The sequence below is a fragment of the Oncorhynchus tshawytscha genome, linkage group LG09 (assembly GCF_018296145.1).
Source record: "Oncorhynchus tshawytscha isolate Ot180627B linkage group LG09, Otsh_v2.0, whole genome shotgun sequence".
NCBI classification, from domain to species: Eukaryota; Metazoa; Chordata; class Actinopteri; order Salmoniformes; family Salmonidae; genus Oncorhynchus; species Oncorhynchus tshawytscha.
The window spans coordinates 33,017,811-33,034,283 of NC_056437.1; the positions used below are offsets into that span (position 1 = coordinate 33,017,811).

The 16,473-nt window shown below is 43.5% G+C and overlaps 1 protein-coding gene across 1 annotated transcript; it reads left to right on the forward strand.

Moving 5' to 3' along the window:
- The first annotated feature begins 1,606 nt into the window (after positions 1-1,606).
- Positions 1,607-14,082, forward strand: LOC112257836 (receptor-interacting serine/threonine-protein kinase 4). The gene is made up of 8 exons (XM_024431711.2): positions 1,607-1,933; positions 7,973-8,264; positions 9,090-9,238; positions 9,507-9,556; positions 10,529-10,687; positions 10,900-11,006; positions 11,784-12,021; positions 12,231-14,082. The coding sequence occupies exons 1-8, from the start codon at positions 1,752-1,754 to the stop codon at positions 13,535-13,537; spliced, it is 2,484 nt and encodes an 827-aa protein (XP_024287479.1). The 5' UTR covers positions 1,607-1,751; the 3' UTR covers positions 13,538-14,082.
- The last annotated feature ends 2,391 nt before the right edge of the window (positions 14,083-16,473 follow it).

Below are 16,473 nucleotides of genomic sequence, written 5' to 3' on the forward strand. Positions count from 1 at the left end.
GCATGGAGCCCCAGGCCGAGGGAGATTGACAGTTCTTTTGTGTTTCTTCCATTTGCGAATAATCGCACCAACTGTTGTCACCTTCTCACCAAGCTGCTTGGCGATGGTCTTGTAGCCCATTCCAGCCTTGTGACATCCTTGGAGCGCTCTTTGGTCTTGGCCATGGTGGAGAGTTTGGAATCTGATTGATTGATTGCTTCTGTGGACAGGTGTCTTTTATACAGGTAACAAACTGAGATTAGGAGCACTCCCTTCAAGAGTGTGCTCCTAATCTCAGCTCGTTACCTATATAAAAGACACCTGGGAGACAAATCTTTCTGATTGAGTGGGGGTCAAATACTTATTTCCCTCATTAAAATGCAAATCAATTTCTAACATTTTTAACATGCGTTTTTCTGGATGTTTTTGTTGTTATTCTGTCTCTCACTGTTCAAATAAACCTACCATTAAAATTATAGACAGATCATTTCTTTGTCAGTGGGCAAATGTACAAAATCAGCAGGGGATCAAATACTTTTTCCTCTCACTGTAAGTAAAAAGACTAAAGTACTACTTGTTTTTTTTGGGCTAACTGTACTTTACTATTCATATTTTTGACAACTTTTACTTCACTACATTCCTGAAGAAAATAATGTACTTTTTACTCTAAACATTTTCCCTGACACCCAAATGTATTTGTGACATTTTGAATGCTTCGCAGGACAGTAAAATGTTCAAATTCACGTGCTTATCAATATTATGTGCTAGTGTTGGAGTGTGCTCCTGGCTATCTGTAAATAAAAGAAAATGTCGCCTTCTAGTTTGATTAAATATAAGGAATTTGAAATTATTTGTACTTGAACTTTTTAAAACTTTTTAAATGCACTAACTACATTTAAGCAATTACATTTACTTTTGATACTTAAGTATATTTAAAACCAAATACTTTTAGACTTTCTCAAGTAGAATTTCATTGGCTGACTTCTGTTTGAGTCATTTTCTATTAAGTTAGCTTTAAAAAGAAAATATGGTGATTAGGTACTTTTTACACGACTCGTACTTTTGAGAAACAAGTCTTCTCTACTTAGTCATTGTTCATGTTTGCTGATATGTATGACAACTGCTGAGTCACTGGCATCTCTCACACTCAGTGTGAACGGGAAAGGAATCGGGCAGGTATATGACAAGGTTTGTGGTTTTGGATACATTTATCCTGGTAGTATAACTCGTATGATTAGGCTAGTATACTTCCCAAATAAACACACATTCCAAACCAGAGCCATCTGGGTAATATCACGTAACCAACCATCGTTGAAGGATATTCCCAATGTTTCCTCAGGTTATTTACAGGATCTTTGGTAGTGTTAGGGTTCTCAGGTGGACAAAGGTATTGGGTGATATCACAACATTCCACTGTTCTTGAATTCCATCTTATTTACAAATACTATTTTTTTCTGGACAGAAATATGAGAGAGTTGGAGTTCAGGGGCTTAGATTAATGATAAACCTGGTCAGTGGTGTGCTACCTGGAAAGACTTATCTGTCTGTCTGGCCAGACCCAGGAAATGATGTCACAACTATAGGCACTTCCCCTTCTTTCACCTGAAGAGGAGGAGGGGCCAGATTGAGTTAGGCAAGAGGTGAAAAACAAGGAAGGGAGCTCTCAGTAGGTAGGCAGGTGTGTATGTTTACTTCTTCTGAATGTGTGTTGGAGAGGGAAAAAATAAGGATTTGGGGATTTTAACACCACTCGGGCCTTTCTAAAGACTGATATGGACGTTCCGGACCCTTCCCATGGGAATATGGGGCTGCTGAGAACCTTTGATTCCTCTGAGTTTGGGAGCTGGGAGAAGATCGGCTCGGGCGGCTTTGGACAAGTATACAAAGTCCGGCATGTACAGTGGAAAACATGGCTGGCTATCAAGTGCCCGCCCTGCCTTCATGTAGATGACAAGTATGTTGGACAGCTGTTTTTATTCTGAGATTGATGGTGTGTGGGGGTATGAAGAATGTTGTTTAAAGTATTTAAGCCTAGATTACATGTTATATGTTTGATAACCTCTGTGGGCATCAGACTAAAAAGCAGGAGTTCTCTATGAGTTTGTTCATCTATCTGAGGGTGTGACGTATGCTGGAAACTTAGTCAGCCTTATGTCACAGACTCCTTATCTTGTGGGTTCTGGAGGGTGAACATGTATGGGGGTACATTTCTATGATGTAAATGATGTTTTTGAGGTGAGCACTTAGCAGTCATTCACATGTGGTTACAATGGAAGGCCCTTGAGCAGTACACCTGTGAATGTTTGACTAGATTTTTTAACGTGATACACTCTCATGCTCTGCTGTAGTGTGGGAAAGAGGACTTTTCACCCCTGTTGGCATTACCACCACAATTATCGGAGCCAGCCACAAAGGCTCCGATGAACAGATCAGTCTTCTTTACTCTAATGCCTGGCCCTTTGTCCAGGAGACCCTGCCAGACATTACACTATGTCTCTGGAATGTAAACCTCTTCTTCAGTTTGGTGATGTTTGTTTTGACTCATGATTATGAGAAGTAGTATGACCTTTATGCCAGGTGTTGTCCCAAGTGTGTGTGCGTGTAACATGGTGTGCTGGGGGGAAAAGTTCAACATTATGCTAGTACTCTCCTTCCTCTCTTACAACGCCATGTCACCACCCTGACCCAACTCCCTCCGGGAGCCTCAAAGAGGACTACCAAGACTTAATTTACTTTCAATATTCCTTTCCTACTTGATTTCAAAATGTAGCGGAGTGGATGTGTAAATGATTTACAACACATTATCTCAAGAATCTGTACAATATCCTTTCATTCCTTTGGCACAACAAGTGTTATTTACGTTCACCAGCAGTGAGAAATATTAGTGCATTTGACTTTTTTTTTGGTGGCATATCAAGTTAATGTTTCTGAAGGTGTCAGAGAATGAGGTTGGGAATATTGTATTCAAGAGGCCTCTGTCGTTTTGAGAGCTTTTACAGCTTTGAATACAATGATTGGATCAGGTTGCTCCTAAACTTCATTTCACTTGAGGCAATATACCCACAGACCACAGGCTGAACTTTTTTGCTGTTGACAATTTGTTGAGAGATTTAGTCACAGACACTTACACTGAGTGTACAAAACATTAAGAACACCTGTTCTTTCCTTGACATACGAGATGAAGGGAAGAAGACAGGTTAAAGAAGGAATTTTAAGCCTTGAGACAAGTGAGACACCAATTGTGCATGTGTGCCATTCAGAGATTTAAGTGCCTGGGAATGGTAGTTGGTGCCAGGCGCAACGGTTTGTGTCAAGAACTGCAATGCGGCTGGGTTTTTCACGCTCAACAGTTTCCTGTGTGTATCAAGAATGGTCCACCACCCAAAGGATATCCAGCCAACTTGACACAACTGTGGGAAGCATTGAAGTTAACATGAGGCTGTTCTGAGAGCAAAAAAGGGGGGAGGGGGGGTAACTCAATATTAGGAAGGTATTCTTAATGTTTTGTATACTCAGTGCATATTACATTTGAGTTATTTAGGGCAGCGTTATGGATGTTACATTAGCATGCAACATCCCAACTTAAATGTCTCACTGAATGGACAAAATAATATAAATGAAACTTTTGATGTGTGTGTCTATAGTGTCCCCTGGGGGGAGTGTATCCCCAAAAAAGCAGACTTGTAAATATTGATATGTTGGAGAAATGAAGCAAGTAAGAATGGATGTTACATTAAAAGGACAAGCTTTTTGGGAAGACGAAACATATTAGCATATGTCTGTGAATTTGTAAGTCTTAAGTCAAAACATGGATTGCATTTTCGAAGGAAAGGCTTAGCTGAACACAAAAACGCTAATTTAAAAAAATATTAATTTAAATTATTACTTCGGAAAGGAAAAAACGCTATAGATGTTAAACTCTCCATTATGGGTGTCAGAGTCTGAAATAGACATTCATTTCTTACAGATTTCTTGATCAAAATCTATAATTTGTTGTCATTCGGAATGTTTGTAAAATGTCAACAGGAGGCATAGTACCTTAAGATTGCATTATAACTGTCACGTTCGTCATAGTGAGGAGACCAACGCGCAGCGTGGTAAGCGTACATTCTTCTTTAATTAAAAAAAGACCACTGAACAAACTATCAAAACAACAAACCGTGAAGCTAATATGCATAGTGCAGACAGGCAACTAAACATAGACCAAGAACCCACAAAATACCCAAGGAATATGGCTACCTAAATATGGTCCCCAATCAGAGACAACGATAAACAGCTGCCTCTGATTGGGAACCAATTCAGGCCACCATAGACCTACATAAACCTAGACTTACAAAAACCCCTAGACAATGCAAAAACAAACATACCCACCCTAGTCACACCCTGACCAGACCAAAATATTAAAGAAAACAAAGATAGCTAAGGTCAGGGCGTGACAATAACAGGTAGTCTGAATATCATACAAGACCATATCAAAATTAACAGTTTAATTACAATTTTGTATAAAACATTTTTTTCAGAACAATTGTAACAAAATATGATAATAAAACAATATACATGTCCCTATAGTGCAAATGCATTTTTCTGGATACTGGATGAAGTCAGTATATTTTGGGGGGCTTTCACTTGAAAAAGACGCAGGCTCAGTTTCCCAAAACCTTCTTAAGGCTAAGTTCAGCGGTCTAAGGCACTGCATCTCAGTGCAAGAGGTGTCACTGCAGTCCCTGGTTCAAATCCGGGCTGCATCACATCCGGCCGTGATTGGGAGTCCCATAGGGCGGCGCACAATTGGCTCAGCGTCGTCAGGGTTTGGCCGGGGTAGGCCGTCATTGTAAATAAGAATTTGTTCTTAACTGACTTGCCTAGTTAAATAAAGGTTATATAAAATAAAACAATTAAATCCTATGGTTCTAACGATGAACTTAACCTTAAGATGCTTTTGGGAAACTGGGTCCAGCACTATTCACAGGTTGTTGATAAACACTCTTCTCATCTTTCTATCTAAAAAAGTACTGCGATGTATGAGAAATGCATTTCAGCATATATTTTCCAAGAGAATTTTAGCTGAAACACACAATTTTCAAGATATCAATAAGTGCTTCAGTACAAGTCTGAAGAATACATCCCGAAACAAGCAGACAAAATGTGTTGAATGCACAAGCTTCTGAAGATAAGATATGATACATCAATATCCATCACATCCACAGCCGTTATGGAAGGTGCAGATATCATAACACTGAAAAAAAGATACGATAATGAAAAGAGATCCCAATTATAGACCATATAAAACCATAATGAAAGTTGGCTTTAAAGAGAAAGTTTCAAGATGAACTGATGTAGTGCATGTTTGTTTTTTAAACTTTTCCTTAAAAATGTTATGGATATTACATTGCCTGTCCCAGTCACCTTCTAACATACAAAACAAAACTCAAGACACTTCAATTTGGGATATAATTCTTCATTAACTAAGTTGTGAAATATCATTGACTGCAAAGCCTTTTTTGAGACTTGGCCACCTACTCTGTAATGGTCAAAATTCATGCAATCACCTACTAAGCCTGAACTCCAACATATAGACCTTAAGGATAATTATGAAAGTGGTTTCATTTGGAAATTACTAACTTTATTTGTACATTCTCAGGTTGACTTATACATGGAATCGTCCTTTAGCAGACAAACATAACAGAGTGTATTGACTCCTTTATTTGTGTTTGATTGTGTTACTTCCTATGACCATTTATCTCACTTCTCTACCCTATTGCTTTTGCAAAACATTCACAAAGAAAAATATGTCAGATACAAAGCACAAGGAGGAAGTTCTTTAGCTTTGCCAATGACAAGCATTGACATCCTTCTCCAATCAATAGTAACTAGACTCATGGCACCAACTGAACCTGAGCTAAAGATGTTATCTTCTCTCAACATCTGCAAAGTATATAAACTGTCATTTGCCTGCCTGCTCCCTGCCTCCACACACTCCTCTGATTCAAAGCTAGCTAGTGAATTGTAACAGTCTAATGTGATGCTCCATTAGCCATTACAGGATAGGTACTGTTTGGCATAGCACAGAGAATTTTCAACCAACTTTAAAGGTGCAATGCAACTGTTTTTCTGAATATCCAATTATTTGGGGGGGTAACAATTAAGTACAATACTGTGTTTGTTTTAAATTAAAATGGTTAAAAATATTTTTAAAATACACAAAGCTTCATAGCAAAGAGCAATTTCTCAAGCAATAATTTTGCTAGGACTGTGGGGAAGGGAAAACTGAAAACTAGCTGTTATTGGCAAAGAGGTTTGGAACTCTCTTTCTTATTAGTCTAACTAATTTACCGCCTGGTGATATCACCATGCAGGCCAAAACTCTATCCCACCAAAACAGGTTGAAATTTCAGGCAGTCTTTTTAAACAGCTCTTAAAATGCCATTATCATAATTTTCACCTCCGTGTTGAAATATATATATAAAATATATATATATATAAATATATATATAAAACCCTTAACTTGGGGATACTACCTTTGTTCTGGATTCGGCAAAACATGTACCTTCTAAAATGTCAGTGTCCAGCTCCATGAAGTAATCCAACAATGTGTATGCCGTCATCTTGTCTTTCAAATCTTCTCTCATTGATGGAGACATGTGAGTGTCATCATGACATACAGCACTTTGGGGTGGACCCACCTGTCTCAAAAACTTGTTTTATATATATTTCCACACTATGATGTTGGAATAATACTGTGAAAATCATGATAATGCCATTTTAGTGTAAGAGCTGATTGAAATGACCGCCTGAAATTTACATTTTAGATTTTTAGATTTCAGTAATTTAGCAGGCAATCTAATCCAGAGCAATTAACAATTAGTGCATTCATCTTAAAATAGCTAGGTGGGACAACCACATATCACAGTCATTGTAAGTACATTTTTCCTCAAAGCTATCAGCAAGGTTTTCTGTTACAAAACTTGTATCTGCACAGTTCTTCTTGTAAATGTGTTTTTGTAAACTTTTCAGTGGAAATTGTTAAAAGTGGTGGTTGTGCATAGAGTTGTATGTTTTTTTAAAAACTTTGAAATCAATGTTTTTTGTTTGGTATATTGAGTCTCAGCGTAATTCATTCCCATGGAATTGTCCCCCTCGAAACATAAAAATATGGTCGCCTTAGAGACAGAGAGACTACACTACATTGTTTATTTAGCTTTTTACTTTTTAAGATCTTATCAGCATGCTGATTGAATATTGAATGAATCCTTTGAAATCCCAAGTTGTTGCTCATTGCCTTTGTAGTGAAGACACTACCGTATACACACACATTATTCACGAGATTAAGCAGTTTATCCAAGTTTTTTTTCAAAGCCACCTCTCTTTAGATCTCTATACTAAGGTCAGTGGTGATGGGCTACACGGCTCTGTTTGAGTCTGCTAGCCTAGTCAGGCTAACACTGATAAAGGTAATAAATAGATCATTGTTCAAAGGTTGAGCAACGAGCACAGAGAACAAGAGGTCTGTTGTGTTCATAACTCCGAACCGAGATGGATTCTTAGGCTCTCTGAGGAATGTCGCTGGGACAGATCTGCCTGGCTGCCATACTTGGAGAATCTCTGTCCCATAAATACGTCATGTCTGCAGGGGTTCACTGATTTAACCTGTCAGAGAGACAGGTTAATGCATAGGAAAGATCATGCGTCTCAGTTTGCTGTCTCCTTGTATTCCCTCGTGTAATTTGGGTCGATGGTAAAAGGTTTTTCAAGTGCTGCTATTTTAACAAGCCTTTGAATACCTGTGTAAGTAAGATAAAATAACAGCATTTTACGAATTTGTTGTGGATTGAGGGATGTGGATGGATGGGCAGATTTATGAAGACAGCTACATTTAAAATCACTGTTATGTGTATGAGTTATGTAGTTCAGTCTAAACAGACAGCTATACGAGGGCTTTATGTCCACTTGGTGTGATGAAGTCTAAGTTAACAGACAAGCATGTCCTCTGTAGGGAGCGAGCAGAGCTGCTGGAGGAGGCTAAGAAGATGGAGGCGGCTAAGTTCCGCTACATCCTGCCAGTGTATGGGATCTGTGGCGACGCCCAGGGCCTGGTGATGGAGTACATGGAGACAGGCTCCCTGGAGACCCTGCTGGCTGCTGAGCCTCTGCCCTGGGAGCTGCGGTTCAGGATCATCCACGAGACGGCGGTGGGAATGAACTTCCTGCACTGCATGAGCCCACCCCTCCTGCACCTGGACCTTAAACCTGCCAACATCCTACTGGACGCACACTACCACGTCAAGGTGAGACACAACAGTTACTTGGTGTGTTCGTTGGAGTTCGTACAGGGCACTGTGTGGGCAGTCCTTGTACATTTGAGACATAAATATGTCAAATCAATACACTGTCCAATAGAACCTTATAGTGTGCATTTAGCAAACTTTCACCCAAATTATGTCATTTCTACTACAGAGTGATTCTTTAAAACAACAGCCCAAACTCAAGAGCTTTCATGTGGTATGTCCTTTAATAGGATTTGCTCAGGTGTGAATTTCAGCTGAGATGTATAGAGGGAGGAAATCTTTTTTCCACTTTCATTTTGCTTTAAACGGCCGCCCTGCTGCACACACATGCTACGGGCAGAAAGGTGTCTCCCTCCCAGCCCACCTGCTCTCCTACCTCCCACTGGATGACTAATGGAGGTGGAGGAGAAATGGGTGGGAACCTCATCTGTTTTAATACCTTGATGTAAACAAGGAGCCTGGGCCTGTCTTAACAGGCTGAGTATAGTACTCTGCCAACACTGACTGAGTGTGTGTTCCACTGCTCGCCCACACATGTAACTCACAGTCAAACAGGGCCTCAACTCCTGACACGAGAGGTAAGTAGAGCACCCACAGGCTAGGACAGGACGTGGCTGGGAAGCACCCTCAGACTGGGACAGGACGTGGCTGCCTCTGCCCTCATCAGGGCTCTGGATGCATAGAATACAATAAGGGCTCAGCCATCAGCTTGAGGGTAAAGTTAGTTATCGGTAGCCATAGCCATGACAACAAATGGGAAAGGGAGAGGTCAAGTAGGTTCTTGTCTTAATAAGATATATTCTGTATCTCCAATCTCCCCTTCAGATATCAGATTTTGGTCTGGCCCGATGGAACGGCCTATCCAGAGTTGATGAAATCAGCCGTGATGGGTTCTGTGGCACTATCGCCTATCTGCCGCCGGAGAGCATCGTCGAGAAGGACAGGGTATCAGACACTAAGCATGACGTCTACAGGTGAGCCTCTTCACCTTCACTTCTCTCTCTCCTTGTCTGTCAGAGGAGTGGAATGTTGTCTGTTTAATGCTTATTCATGATGTTTGTTTTTTTCAATTCTCCCTTCCATTGTTTGTTTTCACAACATTGGTTTTAATCACTATGAATATGAAATGGATGTATATTAATCCGTTCTAAATAATGCTTGGACAACACATAGTGAGTTCAATCATTGATCACCTTTATCAGTATTCCTTGCTACTGTCCTGTTGTTCCCTTCCTGTTACAGCTTTTCGATAGTCATCTGGGGAATTCTCACACAGAAGAAACCTTACCAAGGTGAGACATGTTGAGGAAATGTATGGATGGGTTGAGGATTGGTGTGAGACATGTTGTGGTCGTTTAGGGTTTGTCTTATAAGATTCACTCCTAGTCTTTCTTAAACTCAAAAGGCCTGGTTCCTGGACCGTGATTAAGCATATAGACTCCTTGTGACATGACCACCCATGTTAGTTCGTCCTGCGTCTCACTAAGTGAAGGTAACAGATATTTAGTCACAGTGCACATATTGACCGTGCCGTTGAGTGTTTACCTGGTGAATTCCAGGGAGGCAGGCTGACAGGTGTATTCCCCAGGCATATCCTTTGAATTGAAAGCTCTTGTTCAGGGCATTGACATCCTTGGCATTGGCACCTATGTCCGCCAATAATGAAGCCCTAGAAAAGCACTCTCCTCCTCCCATGTTCCTCATCCTTCTATTGAATGGTATTAAAGCTACAAAAGAAGCCAGGGTGATCTGAGCTTAACTCCACTGCTTCTGTTTGCTTTGAATCATTGACTGGCTTTCTGGCTGATCCCAATGCCTAATAACAAAGATACCATGACCAAGAAAGTCTGAGACGTTTTTCCAGGCTTGGTGTGGGAGAGAAAGGAAAGGGGATACCTAGTCAGTTGTACAACTGAATGCCTTCAACTGAAATGTGTCTTCCGGCATTTAACTCAACCACTCTAACAAAACATCTATATGCCTTCCTTATCTGAGCATACAGAAAGATTATAATAATGAGGGGTACATACTTGAATTGGTCCTACCCAGACATTTGTTTATGTTGCTTTTCCATACTTTCACCAGCACACGATCAAGGCATAATTCATTGATATGATCCAGGCTCTAATTTGTCTTTTGAATAATGGGGCCTGGTACACCTTTTGGACTGAGTTATCATATGAACAGTAGAGAAATTAATGAAGTGTATCAATGTGTCTTATATATTGTGTTGATTGTATCTTTATGTCCTCTATTTCCTCCAGGGGAGAACAACATCCTGCAGATCATGGTGAAGGTGGTGAGAGGGGTGCGTCCCGATCTCAATGTTGTGCCCCGGAGTCGACCCCAAGCCTGCACAGGGTTCCTGAGCCTCATGCAGCGCTGCTGGGCCTCCTTACCTGATGCCAGACCCAGCTTCCAGGGTAAGTAGACATCCAATGGGGCCTATGCCTGTAAGGGATAGGTGTTTGTGTTTATCTTGAGGCTTGAAAGCAGGAAGAACACAATTCAAGTGTAGTAATACATACACAAAGTCATGATGTACTGTACATATATTTTTCTGAAATGGTGAAATGTAAACCATGGGATGCTATTCTGTACATCAAACCTGACCTTTGTTGTCTTCTGTCTGCAGAAATCACATCAGAAGCCGAGGAGCTGTGTTCTAAACCCCAAGAGGAGTCCAAGAACCAAACTCCTATGCCTGAGAATAACCATTGCAATGGACTAACCACTGACCAGGTAGAACCACACATACCATTAACTTATATTGCCCTGCTTGTAAATGATTGTTGTAGCTCGAAATGGCTTATTTTTAATGGAATATCTACATAGGCGTACAGAGGCCCATTATCAGCAACCATCACTCCTGTGTTCCAATGGCACATTGTGTTAGCTAATCCAAGTTTATAATTTTAAAAGGCTAATTGATCATTAGAAAACCCTTTTGCAATTATGTTAGCACAGCTGAAAACTGTTGTTCTGATTAAAGAAGCAATAAAACTGGCCTTCTTTAGACTAGTTGAGTATCTAGAGCATCAGCATTTGTGGGTTCGTTTACAGGCTCAAAATTGCCAGAAACAAAGGCCTTTCTTCTGAAACTAGTCAGTCAATTCTTGTTCTCATACATACATAAGATACATAAGATCTCATACAACGCTATGTACTACTCCCTTCACAGAACAGCGCAAACTGGCTCTAAACAGAATAGAAAGAGGAGTGGGAGGCCCCGGTGCACAACTGAGCAAGAGAAAAGTACATTAGTGTCTAGTTTGCGAAACAGACGCCTCACAAGTACTCAACTGGCAGCTTAACGATGTCTACAGTGTATTTCTGATCAATTTGATGTTATTTTAATGGGCAAAAAAACAAGGACATTTCTAAGTGGCCCCAAACATTTGGATGGTAGTGTACATAGCTACATAACTAGATGTCAACATGTCAACATAAAGGTTGTCAAAGAGCCAAGGAGTCAAGGGGTTTGTTATTGTATTTCTAACATAGCTGTGTCTCCAACAGAATAAAGAGCAGAAGCCAGTCAGGCCCAAGTCTGCCATGTTGCCAGAGAAAGACTACAGCCTATCAGAGCTGCTGAGCCAGGTAGACTCTGGGATATCTCGGAGCTTTGACCATGTGAAGGACTGCTGTCCCAGCAAAGACAACACCAGCAAGAGACTGTCAGGAATCTCCTCTGTAGACTCTGCCTTTTCCTCTCAAGACTCCATTACCCTCTCCTTTGAGAAAGAGAATACCTGTGGTAAGAATGGTTGTGCCTTGGCATTGTCTATGGTTTCCTTTAACAGATGACATGAATGCTTGTTTCTCATGGTGTTATATCCTACATATAAGTAGTACAGTTCTGAATGACTTCTGGAGCATGCAGAGTGTCTCTTTTAACTTTAGGATAATTTCTTTGTGGTTTTGTCCCTGACTCTATACTGTGTCTTCTATCTCCTTCTTGTTTAGACTCTGGGGAGGTGCAGAGGAGGAAGCTGTGTGACGCCATCCGTACCAAAGACATGTCCAAGCTGATGAAGATCCTGCAGCCTCAGGACGTGGACCTCCTATTGGAGGGCGGCTACAGCCTGCTCCACCACGCCGTCACGCAGGCCAACGAGGAGGCCGTCAAGTTCCTGCTCCTCAACCATGCCAACACCAACCTGGCCAATGCCCACGGCTCCACCCCCCTCCACCTGGCCACCGAGAAGCACCTGAAGGGCCTGGCCGAGCTGCTGCTGGGCCGCCGGAGCACCAACGCCAACGCCCGGGACGAAGACCAATACACAGCCCTGCACTGTGCTGCTCAGAACGGGGACGAGGCCATCACCCGCCTACTGCTGGACCGCGGCGCCTCCATCAATGAGACGGACGCCCAGGGACGTACACCTGCACACATCGCCTGCCAGCATGGCCAGGAGAACGTGGTCAGGGTGCTGCTAAGCCGCGGGGCAGACGTCCACGTGAAGGGCAGAGATGACTGGACGGTGCTTCACTTGGCTGCCTGGCAGGGCCACCTGGGCATCGTCAAATTGCTGGTGAAGCAGGCAGGGGCGGACGTAGATGGGCAGACCACTGATGGCCGCACCCCGCTGCACATGGCCTCCCATAGGGGGCAGTATAGGGTGGCAAGGATCCTGATAGAGCTGGGGGCAGACGTCCACGTGACCTCCACGGGCCTCCACACCCCCCTGCATGTGGCGGCTGAGACAGGCCACACCAGCACCTCTCGCCTCTTAGTCAAGCATGATGCCGATATCCAGGCCCGGACCACCCAGGGTCATACCGCCCTTCACCTCGCTGCTCAGCGCGGCCACCTGCCCACAGTGAAGATGCTGATCGAGGAAGGGGCAGACCCCTACTGCACCAACCAAAACCTGCGTACCCCCTGCCACCTGGCGGCAGAAGGGGGACACTGTGAGGTCTTCAAAGAGCTTCTGGTCCACTGCCATGAGGGTGCCAGTCTGTCAGACGAGCAGGGCCTCACCCCTCTTCACCTGGCTGTGAGAGGAGGCTACACAGATATCACCAGCATGCTGCTAGCCCAGGGGGTGGAGGTATCACAAGAAGTACCACAGGACTCCATACCCCTACCAGAGGAAGTACCACAGGACTCTATCCCCCATGACACACTGCAGCCAGCAGCAGAGGACTACCCAAAGCTTCTGGATTATCAGCCAAGCTCGTTGGCCAAGTGTCTCCAGAGAAAGGTTGTAATCTTGAAACTGACGGAGCGTGAAGGAAATGACTGTCCAGAGGAGGGAGTCACGCTGTGACTGGATTGTACAGAACTGTCCTGGAATTAAAAACAGTCAGGGATCTCATCTATTCCCTTCCCCTTGGATGTGATGGGAGAGGTGTCTCGAGCTAAAGAGACCAGCTGTTGTATTCGGTTTTTTTGTACATACTATTTTGATTGTGTCTTATTTTTATGGCAGTCTGTGGTTGATCATTCATTTCCAGATGTTATGATTATTTGGTTATTTGGGCCTCTCAAAGCCCCTGTTACCGCCCTTCATTACTTTGGTATCTTGTCAGAGAAGGAAAGTTTTAATGTAAATATGTATACTGTATAGAGAACCATGAGCTCATATAAATCACTTTGTTCCTTTATGTTAAATATAGACTCCATGTCATGTTTTTCCCTTAATAGTGTAGCTTTTCTACTTTGCATATGCACATTCATGGCCCCCAGTAAAAAATAATGTTGACATTATCTGTGGAATGCCATTTGTATTTTCCTTTGCTATCGACTTACTGTAGCTGGTATGTTTAAACATGTGTATAAGCTATATTCTCTAATAAAACAACAGTGTCAATACAAGTGTGTGTGTGTGTGTGTGTGTGTGTGCGCGCACCCACCCACGTGCCCCTGTAAATGTGTGAATGAAAGAATGATGGCCATCTTCACTGCCAGGCAGAATGTACATGTCTCTATCTGCAGCCAGCTTTATTCTTATCATTCCTGCCTGCCTCTCCCCCAGACCCTACAGAGCATTCTCAACTTGGCATCATCCATGGGAACTGCCCTCGGGGGGGATCGCAGGCCAGGCAGGTGGGTTAGTGGGAGGGGAGTGGGGTGAGGAGGGGGGAACATACCTGCCTTTCCAGGCTGTTGGCTAATTCCTCAGACCATTTAAAATTTTCATCACTCTCCTAAACCAACGTTCCATCCTTGATGTTGACGCCTGCAGGGCTAGGCCTCTTGAGACCCGAGTCTGAAGCCCTCCCGAGCTGAGCTCCGGCGAGCCTTGTAATTGCCCTGGTTTAGTGGTGAGTTCTGTGTAATCAGAGGCTTTGGTGTGTGTGTGTGTGTGTGTGTGTGTGTGTGTGTGTGTGTGTGTGTGTGTGTGTGTGTGTGTGTGTGTGTGTGTGTGTGTGTGTGTGTGTGTGTGTGTGTGTGTGTGTGTGTGTGTGTGTGTGTGTGTGTGTGTGTGTGTGGGTGGGTGGGTGGGTGGGTGGGTGGGTGGGTGGGTGGGGTGGGTGGGTGAGGGGGTTGTGTGTGTCTGTGTGTGTCACCTGTTGCTGCGTGATCCTACAAAAGCCTCAGTGGTGTGGAACCTCCGTTACTCAATCTGGGGAAGATTGAGTAACAGCAATCTTCCGCCTCACTTATCATGGCATTCTATTATGTTCCTTCACTGTACCCTTTCTACATACTTTACACAGTAGCTTGTTATCCAAGTACACTCCCTATAATTGCACTGTGCCACCCTTGTAGTGTTTGATGAATAAGTAAGTAGAGCATTTAAATGGATTTGACTCTATATGCCTCTCATGAGAATAAAACACACTGCTATGATTCATTGCTCCCTCTTAATGGCCCTCATCTCTACATCTTTTGATTGTGACAATGTGCAGAACATTTTCACACTCAAATATATCATCTAGAGTACTTGGTAGTTCAGTAATGAAGCAGTCATGAGTCCTTAAGATTTTTCAACAATCCATTTTTAATGATAATGCTTTGGTAATAAAAAAATAATAATGAATGAACATGAAAATAAGGCTAAAAAAATGTGGTTATTTCAGTTATCCATGTTGTTGGCACTGCCCTCCTCTGTGTTGCTGCTGGACACACACTGTCCAAACAACTGGAGGTCACACAGGCTGCCCAGGCTGTCTACCTCATAGAAGAACTCCATGCCAGACTCCCCTGCTGTGGTTATGCCCACAGACCTCTCTGATCCCTGCGACTTCAGCAGGCGCTGCATGCAGGACTCTAGGTCCTCCTGGTCCAGGGAGTGATCCAGGGTGGAGGGACACTGACCCCTGCCTGAATCCTCTTGGGCGGGGCTGGACAACACTCCCTGTGGCACCAGAACACTCAGCCCAACCTCAGCCTGCTGGCTGGGTTCCTCCTCAGACTCACAGTGGAAAATCTTCATAGCCTCCTCCAGAGAGGTGACTGCAGGCAGGGAACTATCTCCTAACCCCTGCAGGGACAGGCTGGGTCCGGTGACCTGGGTCAGAGAGGCCTGGGAGACTCTTGCAGCCCTGAGGCTATAGCTCTGGAACTCGAACAGAGGGTGGTTGGAGCCTGCCTGGAAGTGACCTCCAAGCTGATGGTGAGGGGCCAGGTGATTGCTGCTGTCTCCGGCCTGAGGGAGGAGGCCAGTGGGGGCTTGTTGGGGCTCTGTGGAGAAGATAGGGTACATCCTAGCATCCATGGGCCCTCCTGTGAGGTGTTGCCTGTAGGACCAGGGGACCCTAGCCTGGTAGGCCATCCTGTTTGACTCAGGCCTCCACTGTGTGGCACGCTGGTCTTGGTGTAGCTGGTGTTGAGGCAGCCAGTAGAGCGCACTGTGCATGTACTGGGCAGACACCCGTTGGGCCTGGGTGGCAGAATGGGATAGGTAGCCCTGGGTCCTCCCTGTCCATGTCTGTGGGCAGTACACCTGGGCATGACTGTGGACCCATGACCCCTTGGGCTGCTGAGGCCACATGTATGGAGCCTGCATCTGCGTGGAAGTGGTGTCCAGCATGGCTGAGGAGCTCATTTGTCTCATGTCACACACTAGACAGAGATGAATATGGAATGTCAACAACCACTGGGCAACAACTGGTTGAATCAACGTTGTTTCGACGTTATTTCACCAAAAGGGAATTTTGTCTTTTTTTCACCAAACTTGAACCTAAATCCAATAACATGGTGACATTTTTTGTTGATTTCACAAGGAATTCTTGTTAGTTGACAACTCAACCAAATGTA